The sequence below is a fragment of the Equus quagga genome, unplaced genomic scaffold, assembly GCF_021613505.1.
Source record: "Equus quagga isolate Etosha38 unplaced genomic scaffold, UCLA_HA_Equagga_1.0 73442_RagTag, whole genome shotgun sequence".
Taxonomy (NCBI): Eukaryota; Metazoa; Chordata; class Mammalia; order Perissodactyla; family Equidae; genus Equus; species Equus quagga.
The window spans coordinates 2,837,307-2,852,422 of NW_025802777.1; the positions used below are offsets into that span (position 1 = coordinate 2,837,307).

Here is a 15,116-nt window from a genome sequence, read left to right on the forward strand (position 1 = left end):
TAATGGTTTGACATTCTCTCCCCGCCCCTTTCTTTTTGTCTGGGTATCGTCAAGCAAGAAGTGTCTAGTCCTTGAAAGAAGCATATTTTTCAAGGATTGGTGTAACAGCCAGATCACGGCTCACAGACGAGGTCTGCCTCCATTAATTAAGTACCGTTACTCCTTTGCGAGAGTTGGTACACACCCCTCTCTAGACTGACCCACTCAGCTGGATCCTTAATGCCCAAATGATACAGCACACTTCTGGAAGGTGTGGCTCTGCATCCCACCTGGGCGAGAGCGTGGTGTAGAGAAAGAGCTCGGCTTTTGCAGGTGGACAGAGCTGGGTCCACCCCCAGGATAAACACTTTCCTGACTGTGTTTTCCTCGGCACGTGAGTTGGAGCTGGCTTCTGAGTTGGAGCTGGCTTCTCATCTGCAGAATGGGGAGAACACCATGTCCTTGAGGGGTGACTGTGGCAGGGGGACGGCCAGCCATTCCCAGGCGGGCATATTTGGTCCCCAAGACTAGGCTGAGCACCCTAATCCTTACCACCACTTACGTGCGCTCATTGTTGTCTTTTGTGTAGGCGGTTTCTCTCCACTCCGGGGATGACTGTCGCATCTAAAGGACTTTATTCCTCTCCCATTTTCAGCATACTTTACATCTTAACCATTGGGCCTGGACCCTCCCTCCGTTCAGTTTTACCTTTGATGCTTTACGGGACTCTGTGTGAAAGCAGAGGAGGTTAGCAGACCGGGACACGCCGCCAACAGCAATTTCAGGAGTGTGACTTGCACTAAGAATTAAAAAATTCCAAACCCAGCAAGTTGGAAGTATTATTTATTCAAACAAACCAAACTCTTTTATTTCCTTTTCAATGGTATACATCTTAAATTGTTGGTACATACAAGTATAAAAATAGGATTATTTTAGAAAACTCCAGTTTTGAAGTGCACAACGATTCGGACATTGGTCAGTAGCCGCAGGGCCACTTCTAAGATGGAACGAATACTTCTTTGCTCCAACTCCTGGTCCTATCACACCTTTAATTTAAGTCGATATACTAAAAATAGAGGGAAATTCCAAAAGGGAAATATAAAATAACCTTAAGCATTTTCAGAAATACAAGTTACACTGAAGAATTGTGTATTAAAGGACATTAATCTGAGATGTACACATAAATACATTTCGTAAAGCACTACTTTTAGCATCCATTTTAGCAGACAAGGCTTGTAGCTCTTTGGCCCAAAAAGAAACGCCACTAGTGCAGCAGAAAAGTCACCCTTTTTAAGAAAAAATGAGTGCCTCCTTTAAGTGACTGAACATAGAGATTTTAAACTTTAAGTATATTTAACTGTGCGAATTAACAGAAATGGTAGGAAATGCATCATTTTAGATGACAAACATTCAGCTTTTATTAGCACATGACAAATCTCATTCATTCTCTTTCCTCTCCTCGTACTAAGTAATGCCAACACTAAGTACAATTCCAAAACTCACAGCTAAGAATGTAAAATAGTACATCCACAATTCGGAAAATGAGAGAAAGCAATTCCAGGTTGTTACCACCAGCAACAGAGAACATAAAACTGGATAAAAAGCTGGAGTCAAGGGAGTTTATTTTGGGTGATTTTTGTTATAGATCAGTAGGTCCTTAATTAGCTTTGTTCACATTTTCTTTATCTCAAAAAGATAATCTTTGAACGTTTTCTTAATTTTCATTCAGGAGTGTTAACTGCAAAAATGGGAAATTTTACCTCAATAGGTAACGAGACAAGCTGAAATCTTAGTTATATCAGGTCTTTTTCAACAACCTCTACATGTAGCACTTAGAGGAAAAAATAAGCCCTGCCTTTTGGTCACACCTGCCTTCTCACAATATTCTGATCCATGCGTGCATCGTGAGTACAAACACATATGTTCCAACCTAAATTAAGGAAATTCTGTAGAAAAACATCATTGCTACAGGACGCGAGGTTTCAAAGAGGCTCAAGGTTTCAAGTCTCCTTTTAGTAACATCATTAAGATGGCAGCTGTGCTCAACTTATTTGAAATCTATTTTATAAACCTATAATCTGTATATAATTATAAATCTATATTGGTAAAATATTCTACTCCGATGGATATGTGTGGGGTATACCTGTGTGCTACGTACAATTTAGACTTTTCCCATTGGGTCCGGTAGAGGTCATTCTCCATCTGTAAAGGGAACTGCCTACTTCTCATGACTGCCGGGTAGGCGGGGGCAAACCCCGGCCCGTGGATATCTAGAGGTGAGACAGATCGTCCACCATCACACCCTCTCCTGTAACCTGAGATGCTAACTGGTACCCAAAGGCTGTATGGGACACGTGGAGGCCCTTGACCATCAAACATCAAGTGCCCTGGAGTCACTGTCACTGTGGGCTGGATCCGAATTTATCAGGAACCTTGATGTGCCTCTTGACTCAGCCTTGAGCTACCGGGCGCTCGCTCTTTAAGAGCAAGTGTGCTATAAAATTACACAGTACAGTGCAGTTTAGAAACACCAGACATCTATGTGCAGTATCTGATTATAAAAACCTCAGCGAAGGTTCAGGGGTAGGGGAGAAAACACTGTATGGATTGGTTGAAGCTGTGTGTCCTCAAGTAACTAATGTGCCCAGAGGTTTTGCAGACACACTGACGTCACTATGAGGCCTGGCTCTGCTCTCACTTCCCCATTCCACAAATATGACTAATGACAGGCTGTGTCAGGCTGTCCTCACCCGCCCCCCGGAGGACATTCTCAGCAACCCAGGGCGCTTGCCCAAGGCTGAGAGCCATGGGTGGCCTTCACTGGAGTCTCCTGGGGAGACTAATGAAGTGCTCTGACTGAACTGGACCAGGGTGAGCTCCGGGATGTCACGGGCCTGCAAGGGATGCTGGTTGCCCGTGAGCCACACTGATGCACAGGGGCTCAGAGGCTGACAGCAGTGACATGAAGGAGCCTCCTGCTTCCTCTCCAGCTGTTCTTTCTGGAAGTATCTCTGACAGAAGGTATTCTCAGAGGAGTGTGGTTGGGAACCTGTAGGACTCTGAATCACGGCCGGCCTGGCAGGGTTGCATAGAAATGGCTGCGTCGGACTTGCTCTGGCTTTCAATGAGACAGTCAGGGCAGCGGCTGCCAGGAGCCCTTCCCAGATGCTCAGATCCCAAGCTTTGCCAGCTCCCCTTTGGCCCCAGCCTCTTGACCCTGCCCTATGAACTTCCTAGCGCACAACCTTGAACCTGCAGCCTGAGGACCGTGTCCGTCTTGGGAGTTTGGGTACCATAACTTTTAGTAGAACACAGGTGATCTAAAAATGGCTGCAAAAAAGTTTCTCTTTCACAAATTATAAATCCTGAGGGGTCCCTTTGGATAATTCCTAAAAAGAAAGCTGTGCCAAAAACGTGGGTGAAATGAGCTGCCTGTGACACCCTGGGGTGTTCTCAGCTCCTCTAGATCTTTGCTTTCATCTGCTGGTCAAGGGTTATGACTTCTTACCCGACCTTCTTTCCCAGATGCTAGAATTTTCCAGGTCCCAAACATCCTCTACTCTCTATTCCTTGAATGAACCAATCTTCACTTGGCTTGGTCAACACAAAGTGGAAGGGGCCACAGTTTTTCACTTTGTCCGTGCTGACATCTGACACACAACTCCAGCTCTAACATTCTTGAAGTTTGGGGTTTGTGGCTGTGTAAGATAAACCACATCTCCAATTGATTTAGCAACTTTAAGGTTAAAAGAAATCTCAGGATTCCTGCAGTTAAAGCTACTTTTCCAAAGGAGCACATTCTGCTTATTTTGTCAGCATACTTTTGCTTATATTTTTATTTCCCTTCCCCAGTTTCAAATGTATTTTTCCAGCTTGCTATTTAATTGGTAAACTGCCAGAGGTTCAAATCCGAAATCCTTAAAACCCACTAGAAATGTACACAATAACTTCTGTGGTGTGGAGTTTTCTTGGCACTAAAAAATCTCGTCCCTCTCTTGGAGAAACCTGTAATTTTACATTTTAGGGTGTTTAGTTGTTTTCCCCCAAAAAGAAAAATTCTTAGTAGCAAGCTTTTCCTCTGAACAGTTCTGTAATCAATTCTAATAAGTCTGTGCAAGAGAAAACGCACTGGGATTCCACCCAATTATTTGGTCTCCACTAAAAAGGAAAAAGTCCGTGAAACTCAATTATTGTTGTTTATGGAACAGGATGTTTGGCAGTGACTCTTCCAAAAGACATCAAGTGGCACCAGGCCAGGGCTTAGAACTGAACCATGCTGGGCAAATCCACCACGTGGGGATGCGGTAAGAGGAATTGAACAAATTTTCATTCACATAGAGAACCTATTAAATAGTGAAATAATCCTTCGTCACCTCTTAAATGAGTTCATGGAATCTCCAAATCACAGCTGCTCTGCAAATTCTATTACCTGACGCTCTGCAGAGCTGTGAATGCTGCATTGCTGGGAATGACTTCCGTCATTTCAAACCAGAATGGACCCCACATTTATCTCCCACCAAAACCTCTGCATTTCACAATGAATCAGGTAAAACATCCTTCCAAACACTTGGGAGTGGACTGTGTTTAGGGAAACATTCCCCGCTGTCACACGCAAGGAAATCTGTTTCTTTAATGCCAAGTACTTGTTTTTGATTCTAAGAAATACAAAATAGTGTACGGTAAATGCCAGGTGATCTGACACCAGTCACGTGTGGTTCTTTTAAATTCCGGAGGAAAAAAAATAGAATCAATCCTCATCTCATTTCCTTGCTATTTTCCATAAACAGTTTCAGTTGCTGAAGACAGGATTTCATTTCAGGCTTCTGAACAGCTTATCAAGACTATAAAGCCTCACCCTATTTAAAAAAAGTATTGTTCATGTAGAAGCATCTATTTCCCATCAGAGAGTTGACAAGGTTTTGACAACAACCTAATGCTAGGTTGAACCTTTCAGGAAAGGACCATCTTCCAGCATTTTCCACAGTGTGTTACAAGGTAAAAATGATACCCTCAAATGGTTGCTACTTCCTTTCCTGTTCAAAGCCAGCCTTCTTGAAGCTTTTCCAAGCTAAGTATCAATTTACATAACTCGAGGAGGTGGGTGTCACTAACAGGGTTTTGACTCAAAGTCCAATTTTCTGCAGCAAGGCACGCCAGGAAAATGTCTCACATTCAATTGTCTATTTCATCCGTGTTGCTAAGTTATGCTTTTGTAATTTAAGTATTTCCATTAAAATGTCACATCCAATGACATCTGAGATGAAAAGGTAGCGAAATTTGATATGAAATACAGAGCATTATAGCAAACTTCATTCAAATACCCTAGCTTGAAATCTGACTTGGTATTATCACGTATTCTGGGAACAGTGCCTGCTAATCTACTTCAATAGAAATGTTCCCCAGCTCAGAAACCTAACACGAGAAAATGGAACAGAAGACGCCTGTGTGAAGAAACACGGAGCAAAACTAAGCGGGTCATCCCAGCCATTCTATCCTTTCATTTCAGGGCTTCAGATTTTTCATAGCAAGGGGAAGACACAGTCCAGGGGCATTGCCTTCACTTCTATGCAAAGTGGCCCACAAAACAGGAACCAATGAAAAAGCCAACTGGGCAAGCAGAGAATTGGACTTCCAGAGACTTCTAACTCTGAAATGTATTTTGAGACCAGAAATGATGATGAGCATCTGACAACAGAATCCCCTTCTACCATCCCATTCCAAGATGGCATTGTGCCCGCCATGCTTGAACTATATCTTGAAGAACACAGAAGACTCACGCTCTTTCTAAGATGCAACTTAAACCTTCTCCACAAGAATCTCACAGATTCTTCTGGCTGTGGAGTCTGCGAGGACACTGTGACATGTATAAGTGGCCCCACGTCTCTTTGGCACTGTCAAATATTTCTAAATATGGAGGTGACCTGGGGAGCCAGTGAGGAGAGAGGGCTGAAACATGCACATGTAGCCTATTTTGAACACAACGCTCCAGCTGGAGGAGATGCTCCATAGTCAGCCCTTCCAGTGCAATTTTATTATGTGCCCAACTCATTCCAATAGCAATGCAGAGTGAACATTGAACATGGCACACGAACGAGAGAGAAGGAATATTACCTTTGAACTCTTCTCCTAATTACATCAGATCATATAAAGCTGACTACATTGAGTTAAAGGCTTCCACTTTTCTTTGGCAAAGGCCTAAATAAATGACAGCGAGTGGAAATTTCCTCAAATAAGGATACCACTGCACATCCAACTCGTCACCCAAGATTGAACACACCAAAGGGAAGAAGGATGTGAGTCAACCGCTCAACGGATTTGTTTAAGCTGACTCAGATGAATGTGCTTGAGTCTAGGGGATTCTGCAAACAGAAACACATAGTTTCAAAGCACAGGAGGAATTGGGTGTTCCCTTCACGTCCTTTGCAGGTCTTGGATCTTCCTTCCCCGCGACGTGCTCAGAAGTACGGGCATTTAGCCATTTCCCTATTTCCCCAAAGGGTAATAATCAACTTACCTTCAGAGAGTTGGAAGAGAAACAACTAAGCTAGGGAAAAAGAATTTGTGTTTCTCATTAAAACACTGTTTGTTCATTTTAAGTAAGAGTAAGCATGGCGATAGTGACCAGCTTGGTGACAGACCTTCTCCAGGTTGATGTGAGCTCAGCACCTGTTACATCTCACCTGTTGGAATGAGGGTTCTTTTAGGTGAGGTCAGCAGCTGGGACCAGGCTGCCTGCACTCCCACCCAGGCACAGGACCCTAGGCAAAGTCTCAACAGAGGTAGTTTTTCACTTTTACACCAACAATACTATGCAAAGCAGTGAGTACAAAAGAGTAGGTTTCCTTCCTACTCTATCACGATGGACGGAAGGTCTTCCATCTTCAGAAGAGGCTGGTGAAGGCTGCTGGGTGACGATCTTCTCCTTGAGGATTCAGCTCCCAATCAGAGCACAGAGACCCAGAAAAGGGGCCTGCTGCTCTGTTTCCGACTCAGAAGGGGGCAGGATGGTTATATCATCAGGCCCCAGGCTGCTTCTCCTGCCATCATATTGCAAGCCTTCTTGTATCACTCTGACCTGGGTTGAGGCTTAGTGCAAAATACTCTTAAGTGAAATAGAAAAAGCTTCCCATTAGCTAAGAGGAGTTATAAACTATATGCACTCACTTCTCCAGAGATGGGAGGGAGAGAACTAGCCAAGGCTTGCTTTTTTTTTTTTTGGTGGTCTACCTAGACAGTTTGGTATAATCAGTCACATAAAGGCTGCAGCCCAATTCACTCTGTTTTGGTTTAGAAGGAGGTGTTTTTTATTATCATTTTTCTTGGAAGTAGGAGAGAAGGAGGAAGCTTTAAAATCAAGAATCAAAATACAGTGAGTCTCGAAGGCATCTGGGAGCAGAACAGAGATTTAAGACTAATGGACATAGGAAGAAACCTTGCCTTAGAACCCCTGCTTACTGCACTTGAAATTTATTTCTCTTAATAGTTGAGTTCAAGGTTGCCCGAGTTCAGGCTTTGCTCTTCATTTCCAGCGATGCCGGACGAGAGAGGACTCATCATTGACAACCTCAGGATCGCGGGGGCCATGCCGACACCGGAACGGAACTAGCAGCAGGATGATTAAGATAAGAAGGATGATTCCGCACACGCTCATAAGAGTATAGGAGACAATCCACAAAATGGGCTCATTCAAAGGCAGGGCAGGGACACAGTTGCTGGCTACATCGTCTGTGGAGAAAGGCCCAGAAATTTCAGACACCGGAGCACCTGCAATTTCTGAGGAGACAGAAGGGGGAAAATCCACAGCTATGAAATGAGCAGTCCATCTCTAACATATGACAAAAGAGATAACCCCTTGCTTTATCAAACCACAGTCACATCGGCACTCAGGTTCCAGGGGCTCAGGCATCTGAGCACGCACTGAGCAAAGTCTTGGTGGCTGCGTGCCTTCAGAGGGTCCAGTCCCTTGAATCTGGAACGACAGCATGTTTCAAGGTCTACAGGTGCTGAACCTATGTGATGGAGAGCGATGTGCATAAGGGCATACACAGAAGCATCAGGTGCTCCGTGGAGGGCTAGCAATGGCTGGAGCGCTATGCAGGTCAGAGAGTACCGGTCAGTGCCCGGTAGGGACATCTGCGTTGCTTGTGCTTCCTCAGTGGAGACCAGCAAGGAAGCGTAAGTAGGAAAAGCAGTAGCATCTGAAGCAGAAAGCTCAACTGAACCTGTCTGAATCATGGGGATGTCCCCTGGTGGTTTCTATAACAGTGTCTCTTAATGGGTTCCAAGACCACCTGGGTCAGACTGGGCCAGGACACCCTTCCATGCCCTAAACTTGTCCCATGTCACATCTACAGTGTATAGAGGACCCAGAATCAAGAGTGGTAAAGGGGTGCACCACCAAATCCATGACATCACTGGCAAGAAAGACAAACAGAGCTAAAACTCATGGGTGACTTTTGCTAGCAGACTCTGGGATAACACTTTCACTGGGAAGGACGTCTTAGATGATTTCTTACAGCAGGTTTGGGGATTATCAGTATCTCCTTTACCGACTCTCCACTTATCTGCTCCTTTCAGGGCTACAGATTTGTTTGACACCTTAAGCTTTACTTGGAAAAATAAATAGGCCTTGTTACCCATTTCACTCATAATTAAGAAATGAGTATTTAGGCACTAGAAAGCAACATTCTAAGCATTTAATTTTTCTGTAACTAAAGTCTCAAGATTCTAAGGCCTGCCAAGTAAGATCATTTTTTATTGAGGAAAGAAAAAGTCAAACTAACAATGGAATAATGCCCTTAAAAATGAGGGACAAAACAAACTTGACTAATACATTTTCTTGCTAAGGTGGATTCTGTTCATGTGGATTCACGGCTTTTACTAAGTGTACTGGAAGAGAAAAGGAATGAACAAGAGCCTGCAAATACCTAAGAACAGAGATGCTAGCCTGTGGTTAATCTAGACCCCCAAGTGTCTACAGCTGTGGTCAGCAAAGGACATCCCACAGACCAAATCCGGCTTGCCAGCTCTCTCTCTTTGAAAATCGAGTTTTGTTGGAACATAGTACATCCATTTATTTACATATTGGCTAAGGTCACTTTTTTCTTCTTCTTCTTCTCCCCAAAGCCCCTGAGTACATAGTTGTATATTCTAGTTGTAGGTCCTTCTGGCTGTGGTATGTGGGACGCCGCCTCAACATGGCCTGATGAGCGGTGCCATGTCCACACCCAGGACCTGAACCAGCGAAACCCTGGACCACTGAAGTGGAGCGCGTGAACCCAACCACTCAGCCATGAGGCTAGACCCATCGGCTGTGGTTACTTTCATCCTATAACAGCGGTGGAGCAATTGTGACAAGACCACTTGGCCCACAGACCTTCAGAATCTACTACCTGGCCCTTTATGGAAAAAGTTTGCCAACCCCCAGCCTATAGCATGAAAATGAAACATTTAACAAATATTTTAAATAACTAAAAACAACCCTACTCTTCTTGTTACAAAGGCAATACATATATATGGTAGAAAACTTGAAAATATGAGTAAATAAAAATAAGGAAATAACATTCATAAATTCACCACTCAAAAATAATTAATATTCATATTTTAGAGTATAATCTTTTTCTATGCATCAACTTTTGAACAAAGATGGGCCCATGTCTACATGCTGTTTTGTAAATTATATTTTCACTTTACATGTCATAAAAATCTCTCCGTATCACTTAATTTTCAACCATGCTATTTTTTATGACTACACAAAAACCATATTCCAGATGTATCAAATTTGTTGACCAATGCTTCTTTGTGACCATTTACGTGGTTTTCAATATTTCTACCATCATAAACACTCACGTATGAAACATCTTAGACATAAGTCTTTGCTCATTTTCTTAATTTCTTCAGAGTGAGTTACTGAAAGTAAAATTATGGGTTAAGATGTGCTCACTTTTATGCATCCAGATATACGCTGGCAAAATGTCGCCAAGAAAGACAGAGCCAGTACACATGCCCACCACCATGGTATGGGAGTGTCCACTTCCCATTCTTACCACACTGCCAAGCAGAAAGAGGAATGATGGTCTTCAATCCAAGATCATAATGTTCACAAGGTTTTTTTTTTTTTTATTACTAGTTGGGGAAATCATTTAAAAAACACACTTTTTGGCCATTTATATTTCTGTTATAATTTCTATCTTTTTCTCATCAATTTGTAAGAATCCTTTATATGGTAAAAGCTTTATGCTACAAATGTCTTTCCACAGTAGGCCATTTGTGTATTTTTACGTATTTACTTTATAATAGAGAAGCTTTAACAAATACAATTATGAGAGTGAAATACACTTAGTGGAAACCATGCTTAGCTCAACACCCTGACACAGGAAAGCATATAGAAATTGAAAGTCCCTTGAAACCACGTCTGCTTCCAGACAAGATGGAGTAAGAAGGACCAGATTTACCTTCCTACCTGAAACAACAAAAAACATTGGATGTAATATATGAAAAAAAAGGGCTCTCAAGATGTTGGAATTTGGGTGAGGAGAGAGAGCCAATCCTGAGGGGGGAGGGCAGCTGCAGCGGGCCCCACAGTTGCCCCAGCTCACCACCTTGAGAAAGTGGCTGGGTTGTGGCACAGAGGAGGGCACACAGGCAGAGGCTGGCAGAGTTAGACTTTGCAGGGAGAGTGATGGAGAGCTCCACATCTCTCTAGAGAGCCTCCCTTTTTTTTTTCTTTTTTGAGGAAGATTAGCCCCGAGCAAACTACTGCCAGTCCTCCTCTTTTTTGCTGGGGAAGACTGGCCCTGAGCTCACATCCGTGCCCGTCTTCCTCTACTTTATACATGGGACGCCTACCACAGCATGGCTTTTGCCAAGTGGTGCCATGTCCGCACCCGGGATCTGAACTGCCGAATCCCGGGCCACTGAGAAGTAGAATGTGCGAACTTAACCCCTGGACCACCAGGCCACCCCAGAGAGGGCCTCCCTTGAGCCTTCAGCTGAGTGCTCACCAAAAAATGAGTGAAAGCCCCTGGAAGAACCACTTGAAAGGATTAAAAGGAATAGCGCTTGGGGCTCACAGACAGGGCTGAGAATAGCGCCTGTTACCAATTGTTCCCTGTTTACTCTCTTTTCCAGAGTGAAAAAAATCCCAAATCCCATCCACAGGGCATCAATTAGATACTAAGGGTCTTTCTCTGTAACGGGAAGAATTAACCTTGGCCTAAGCACTGCTCTGATCCCATCCAATGAAGCTTAAACGAAAGACAAGAAAGGACCAGACTCTTTCCACGTACCTTAACTATAACCCAGAACAGACGTCAAGAATATCTGTAAGAACACAAAAGTACTCAGCACTCAACAAGGTAAAATTTGCAACGTCTGGCATCCAATAAAAAATTACCAAGTACGCAAAGAAGCAGGAAAGCAACTTATAATGAGGGGAAAGAACAATCAACTGAGCTTAGCAAGAAATGACAGATGATAGAATTAGTAGAGGAAACTAAGACAGCTATTATGACTGCCTTCCACCCCAGATGCTAGAAGAAATATTAGACACGTTAAATAGAGACAAACAAGCCACAAAAAAGACCCAAGTCAAACTTCTAGAGATAAAACTTGCAACATGTGAGTTGAAAATAGGCTGTTGGGTATTAATAGCAGATTATATAATGGCAGAGAAAAAGACTAGTGAACTTAAAAACATAACAATAGAAATTATCCAAAATAAAATGCAGAGAGAGGAAAGTACAAAAAAGAGAGAGAGAGAACGTCAATAAACAACGGGACCACTTGTAATCAGAGCACCCAAATGAGGGGAGGGGAGGGGAGACAGAAAAAGTATTTCAAGAAATAATAACCAAAAATTTTCCGAATCTGATGGAAACCATAAGCCCACAGATCCGAGAGGCTCAAAGAACTCCAAGCATAAAAAACACAAAATAGACTACCCCAGTGTATTGCTGAAAACCAGTGATAAAGAGAAAACCTTGAAAGAAAAAAGAAATATTATGTACAAAGGAACAAAGAAAAGGATTACAGAAGATTTCATGTCAGAAATAATGCAAGCTGTAAGACAACGGAGCAACATCTTTAAAGTACTAGGAGGGGGAAACCCTGTCAACCTAGAATTCTATACCAAAATATCTTTCCAAAAATGGAGACAAAATAAAGATGTTTTCAGAGACACATAGCTGAAAGAATTCATCACAAGTGGATACACACACACATACACACACACAGTGGAATATTATTCAGCCTTAAAAAAAAAAAGGAAATTTTATCATCTGCAACAACATGGAAGGCCCTGGAGGGCATTACGCTAAGTGTAATAAGCTACATACAGAAAGACAACTACTGCATTATCTCATTTATACGTGGAATCTAAAAAAGTCAAACTCATAGTAGCAGAGAGCAGGATGGTGGTTGCCAGGGGCTGGGAGAGGGGGACAGAGGCAGATGTTAGTCAAAGGATACAAAGTTTCAGTTATGCAAGACGAGTAAATTCTAGAGATCTAGCACACAGCACGGTGGCTACAGTTAACAACATTGAACTGCGTACTTGCAATTCACTGAAAGGGTAGATCTCAAGTGTTCTCACCACCACGAGAAGAAAAGAAAGAAAATGATAACTACATGAGGTGATGGGTATGTTAATTAGCTTGACTGTGGTGATCATTTTACAGTGTATACATATACCAAAACATCGAGTTATATCCCTTAAATACACATAACTTTTATTTGCCAAATATACCTCAATAAAGCTGAAAATGGAAAAAACCATCACAGCAGCTCTGCCCTATACAATACACTAAAGGAAATCCTTCAAGCAGAAGAAAAATGGTATCAGATAGAAATTTGGATCTACACAAAGGAACGACAAACATCAGAAACGGTAACTACGTAGGCAATTATAACATCTTCACTTTTAATTTAAAATATTTCAGAAGATAATTGACTGAATAACGCAAAAATAATAACAATGTTCTGGGTGGTGTATAACATGTGCATAAGTAAAATGCATGACCACAATAGCACAAAGGACAGAAGAGAAGAAATGGAGTGCCCTCTTGTGGGTTCTTATTCTATACGAAGTAGTAGGCTGTGATAAATTAAAGGTGTGTACTAGAAACCCTAAGGCAACGGCTAAAATGACACAACAGAGAGTTACAGCTAATAAACTAGAAGGAGACAAAAGACATAAAAATACTCCATCCAAAAGAAGGCAGAAAAAGAGGAAAAAGGGAAAAAAGAACAGATGACACAGAGAAAACAAAGAGCAACATGATGGACTTAAACGCAACCGTATCAATCATCACATTAAATAAAAATAGTCTAAATCGGAAGTTGGAAAACTTTTTCTGCAAAGGATCAGATAGGAAATACATTAGGCTTTTTTGGGGCACAGATGATTTCCGTCACAGATTCTTTTTGAATTTTTTTTTTTACATAATCCTTTAAAAATGTAGTTCACTGGCCATACAAAAACAGGCTCCACACCAGATTTGGCCCACAGGCTGCTGTTCATTGAACTCCATTCTAAATATACCAATTAAAAAGCAGAGATCGTCAAATTAGATAAAAAGCAAGACCTCACTCTATGCTGCCTACAAGAAACCCACTTCAAATGTAAATACTCGAACATGTTAAAGTCAAAGGATGGAAAAAGATGTATCAAGCTAACACTAATCAAAAGAAACCCAGAGTGGCTATACTGATACAGAGTAGATTCAGAACAAAGCGTACAGCCAGGAATAAAGATGGGGATTTCATAATGATACAATGTTCAATTCATAAATAGGACACAACAATACTAAACATTCATGCACCTAATAAAAATCTCAAAATACAGGAAACAAGAATGATGAAACTGCAAGGAGAAATGGACAAATCTATAAACAGAGTGAGAGATTTCAACATCCCTTTCTCGATAATAGTCAGAGCCACTAGACAGAAAATAAGTGAGGATACAGACTATCTGAACAATGCCACCAACCAACTTGACCTAATTGACAATTATAGACTACGCCACCCACACAGCAGCATCTACATTGTTTTCAAGAGCATATTTATCAATATAGACTATAGTCTGGGGCATAAAACAAGTTTCAATAAATTTAAAAGGATTCAGTTTATACTAACTATGGTTTCTGACCACAGTGGAGTTAAATTAGAATAACAAAGATATCTGAAAAATCCCTAAATATTTGGAAACTAAATAATACACTTCTCAAACTATAAAACTTCTAGAAGAAAACACAGGAGGAAATCTTTGTGTCCTTGGGTTAGGCAAAAATATCTTAGCTACAACATCAAACAGATCAATCTATAAAGGAAAAAAATTTGATAAATTTTATTTTATCAAAATTAAGAAATTCTCCTCTTTGAAAGAATATATCAAGAGATTGAAGACTGGGAGAAAATATTCGCAAGTCACATTTCTGATAAAGGATTTGTACTCTGAATATAAAGAACTCTGAAAACTCAATAGTAAGAAATCAAACAATTCAATACAAAAATGGGTAAGAAAATTTGAAAATACACTTTACCAAAGAAGATATGTAAGTGGCAAATTAGCACATGAAAAGATGCTGAAATTATCAGTCATTATTAGGGAAAAGCAAATTAAAACCACAATGAGATACCACTTAACACCTATTAAAATTAAAAGGACTGACCATATCAAATGTTGGTGAGGATGTCGAGGTGAAATAACTCTCATACACCGCTGGTGGGAATCTTAAAAAATATAGCCCACCTTGAAAACAATTTGGCAGTTTCTTAGGAAGTGAGACATAACCCTATTATGTGACTGAGCCATTCCACTCCTTTCTATTCACCCAGGAGAAATGAAAATATATGTCCAAGGACTTCTGCACAATGTTCACAGCAGCTTTATTTATAACAGCCAAAAAACCTGGAAACAACGCAAAAGTTCAATAGGTGAATGGGGGTAAACAAATTGTGGTATATCTATACAATTGAGCATTGCTCAGCAATAAAAATGAACTATTGATACATGAAACAACGTGGATAAAGCTGAAAATAAGTATGTTGAGCGAAAGAAGTCAGACAAAAAGGAATGTATGCTGATTCCATTTTTATGAAATTCTAAAAAGCGAAAACTAATCTAGAGTGACAGAAGG

The 15,116-nt window shown here is 41.4% G+C and overlaps 1 protein-coding gene across 1 annotated transcript in view; it reads right to left on the reverse strand.

The window, feature by feature from the left end:
- Positions 1-804: 804 nt before the first annotated feature.
- The window catches only part of LOC124234270 (beta-secretase 2-like), an 88,449-nt gene continuing 74,137 nt past the window's right edge, over positions 805-15,116 (reverse strand). The window contains exon 9 of the mRNA XM_046651519.1: positions 805-7,752. Within this exon, the coding sequence (XP_046507475.1) occupies positions 7,499-7,752 (254 nt within the window). The 3' untranslated portion in view covers positions 805-7,498. The remainder of the gene's footprint in view (positions 7,753-15,116) is intronic.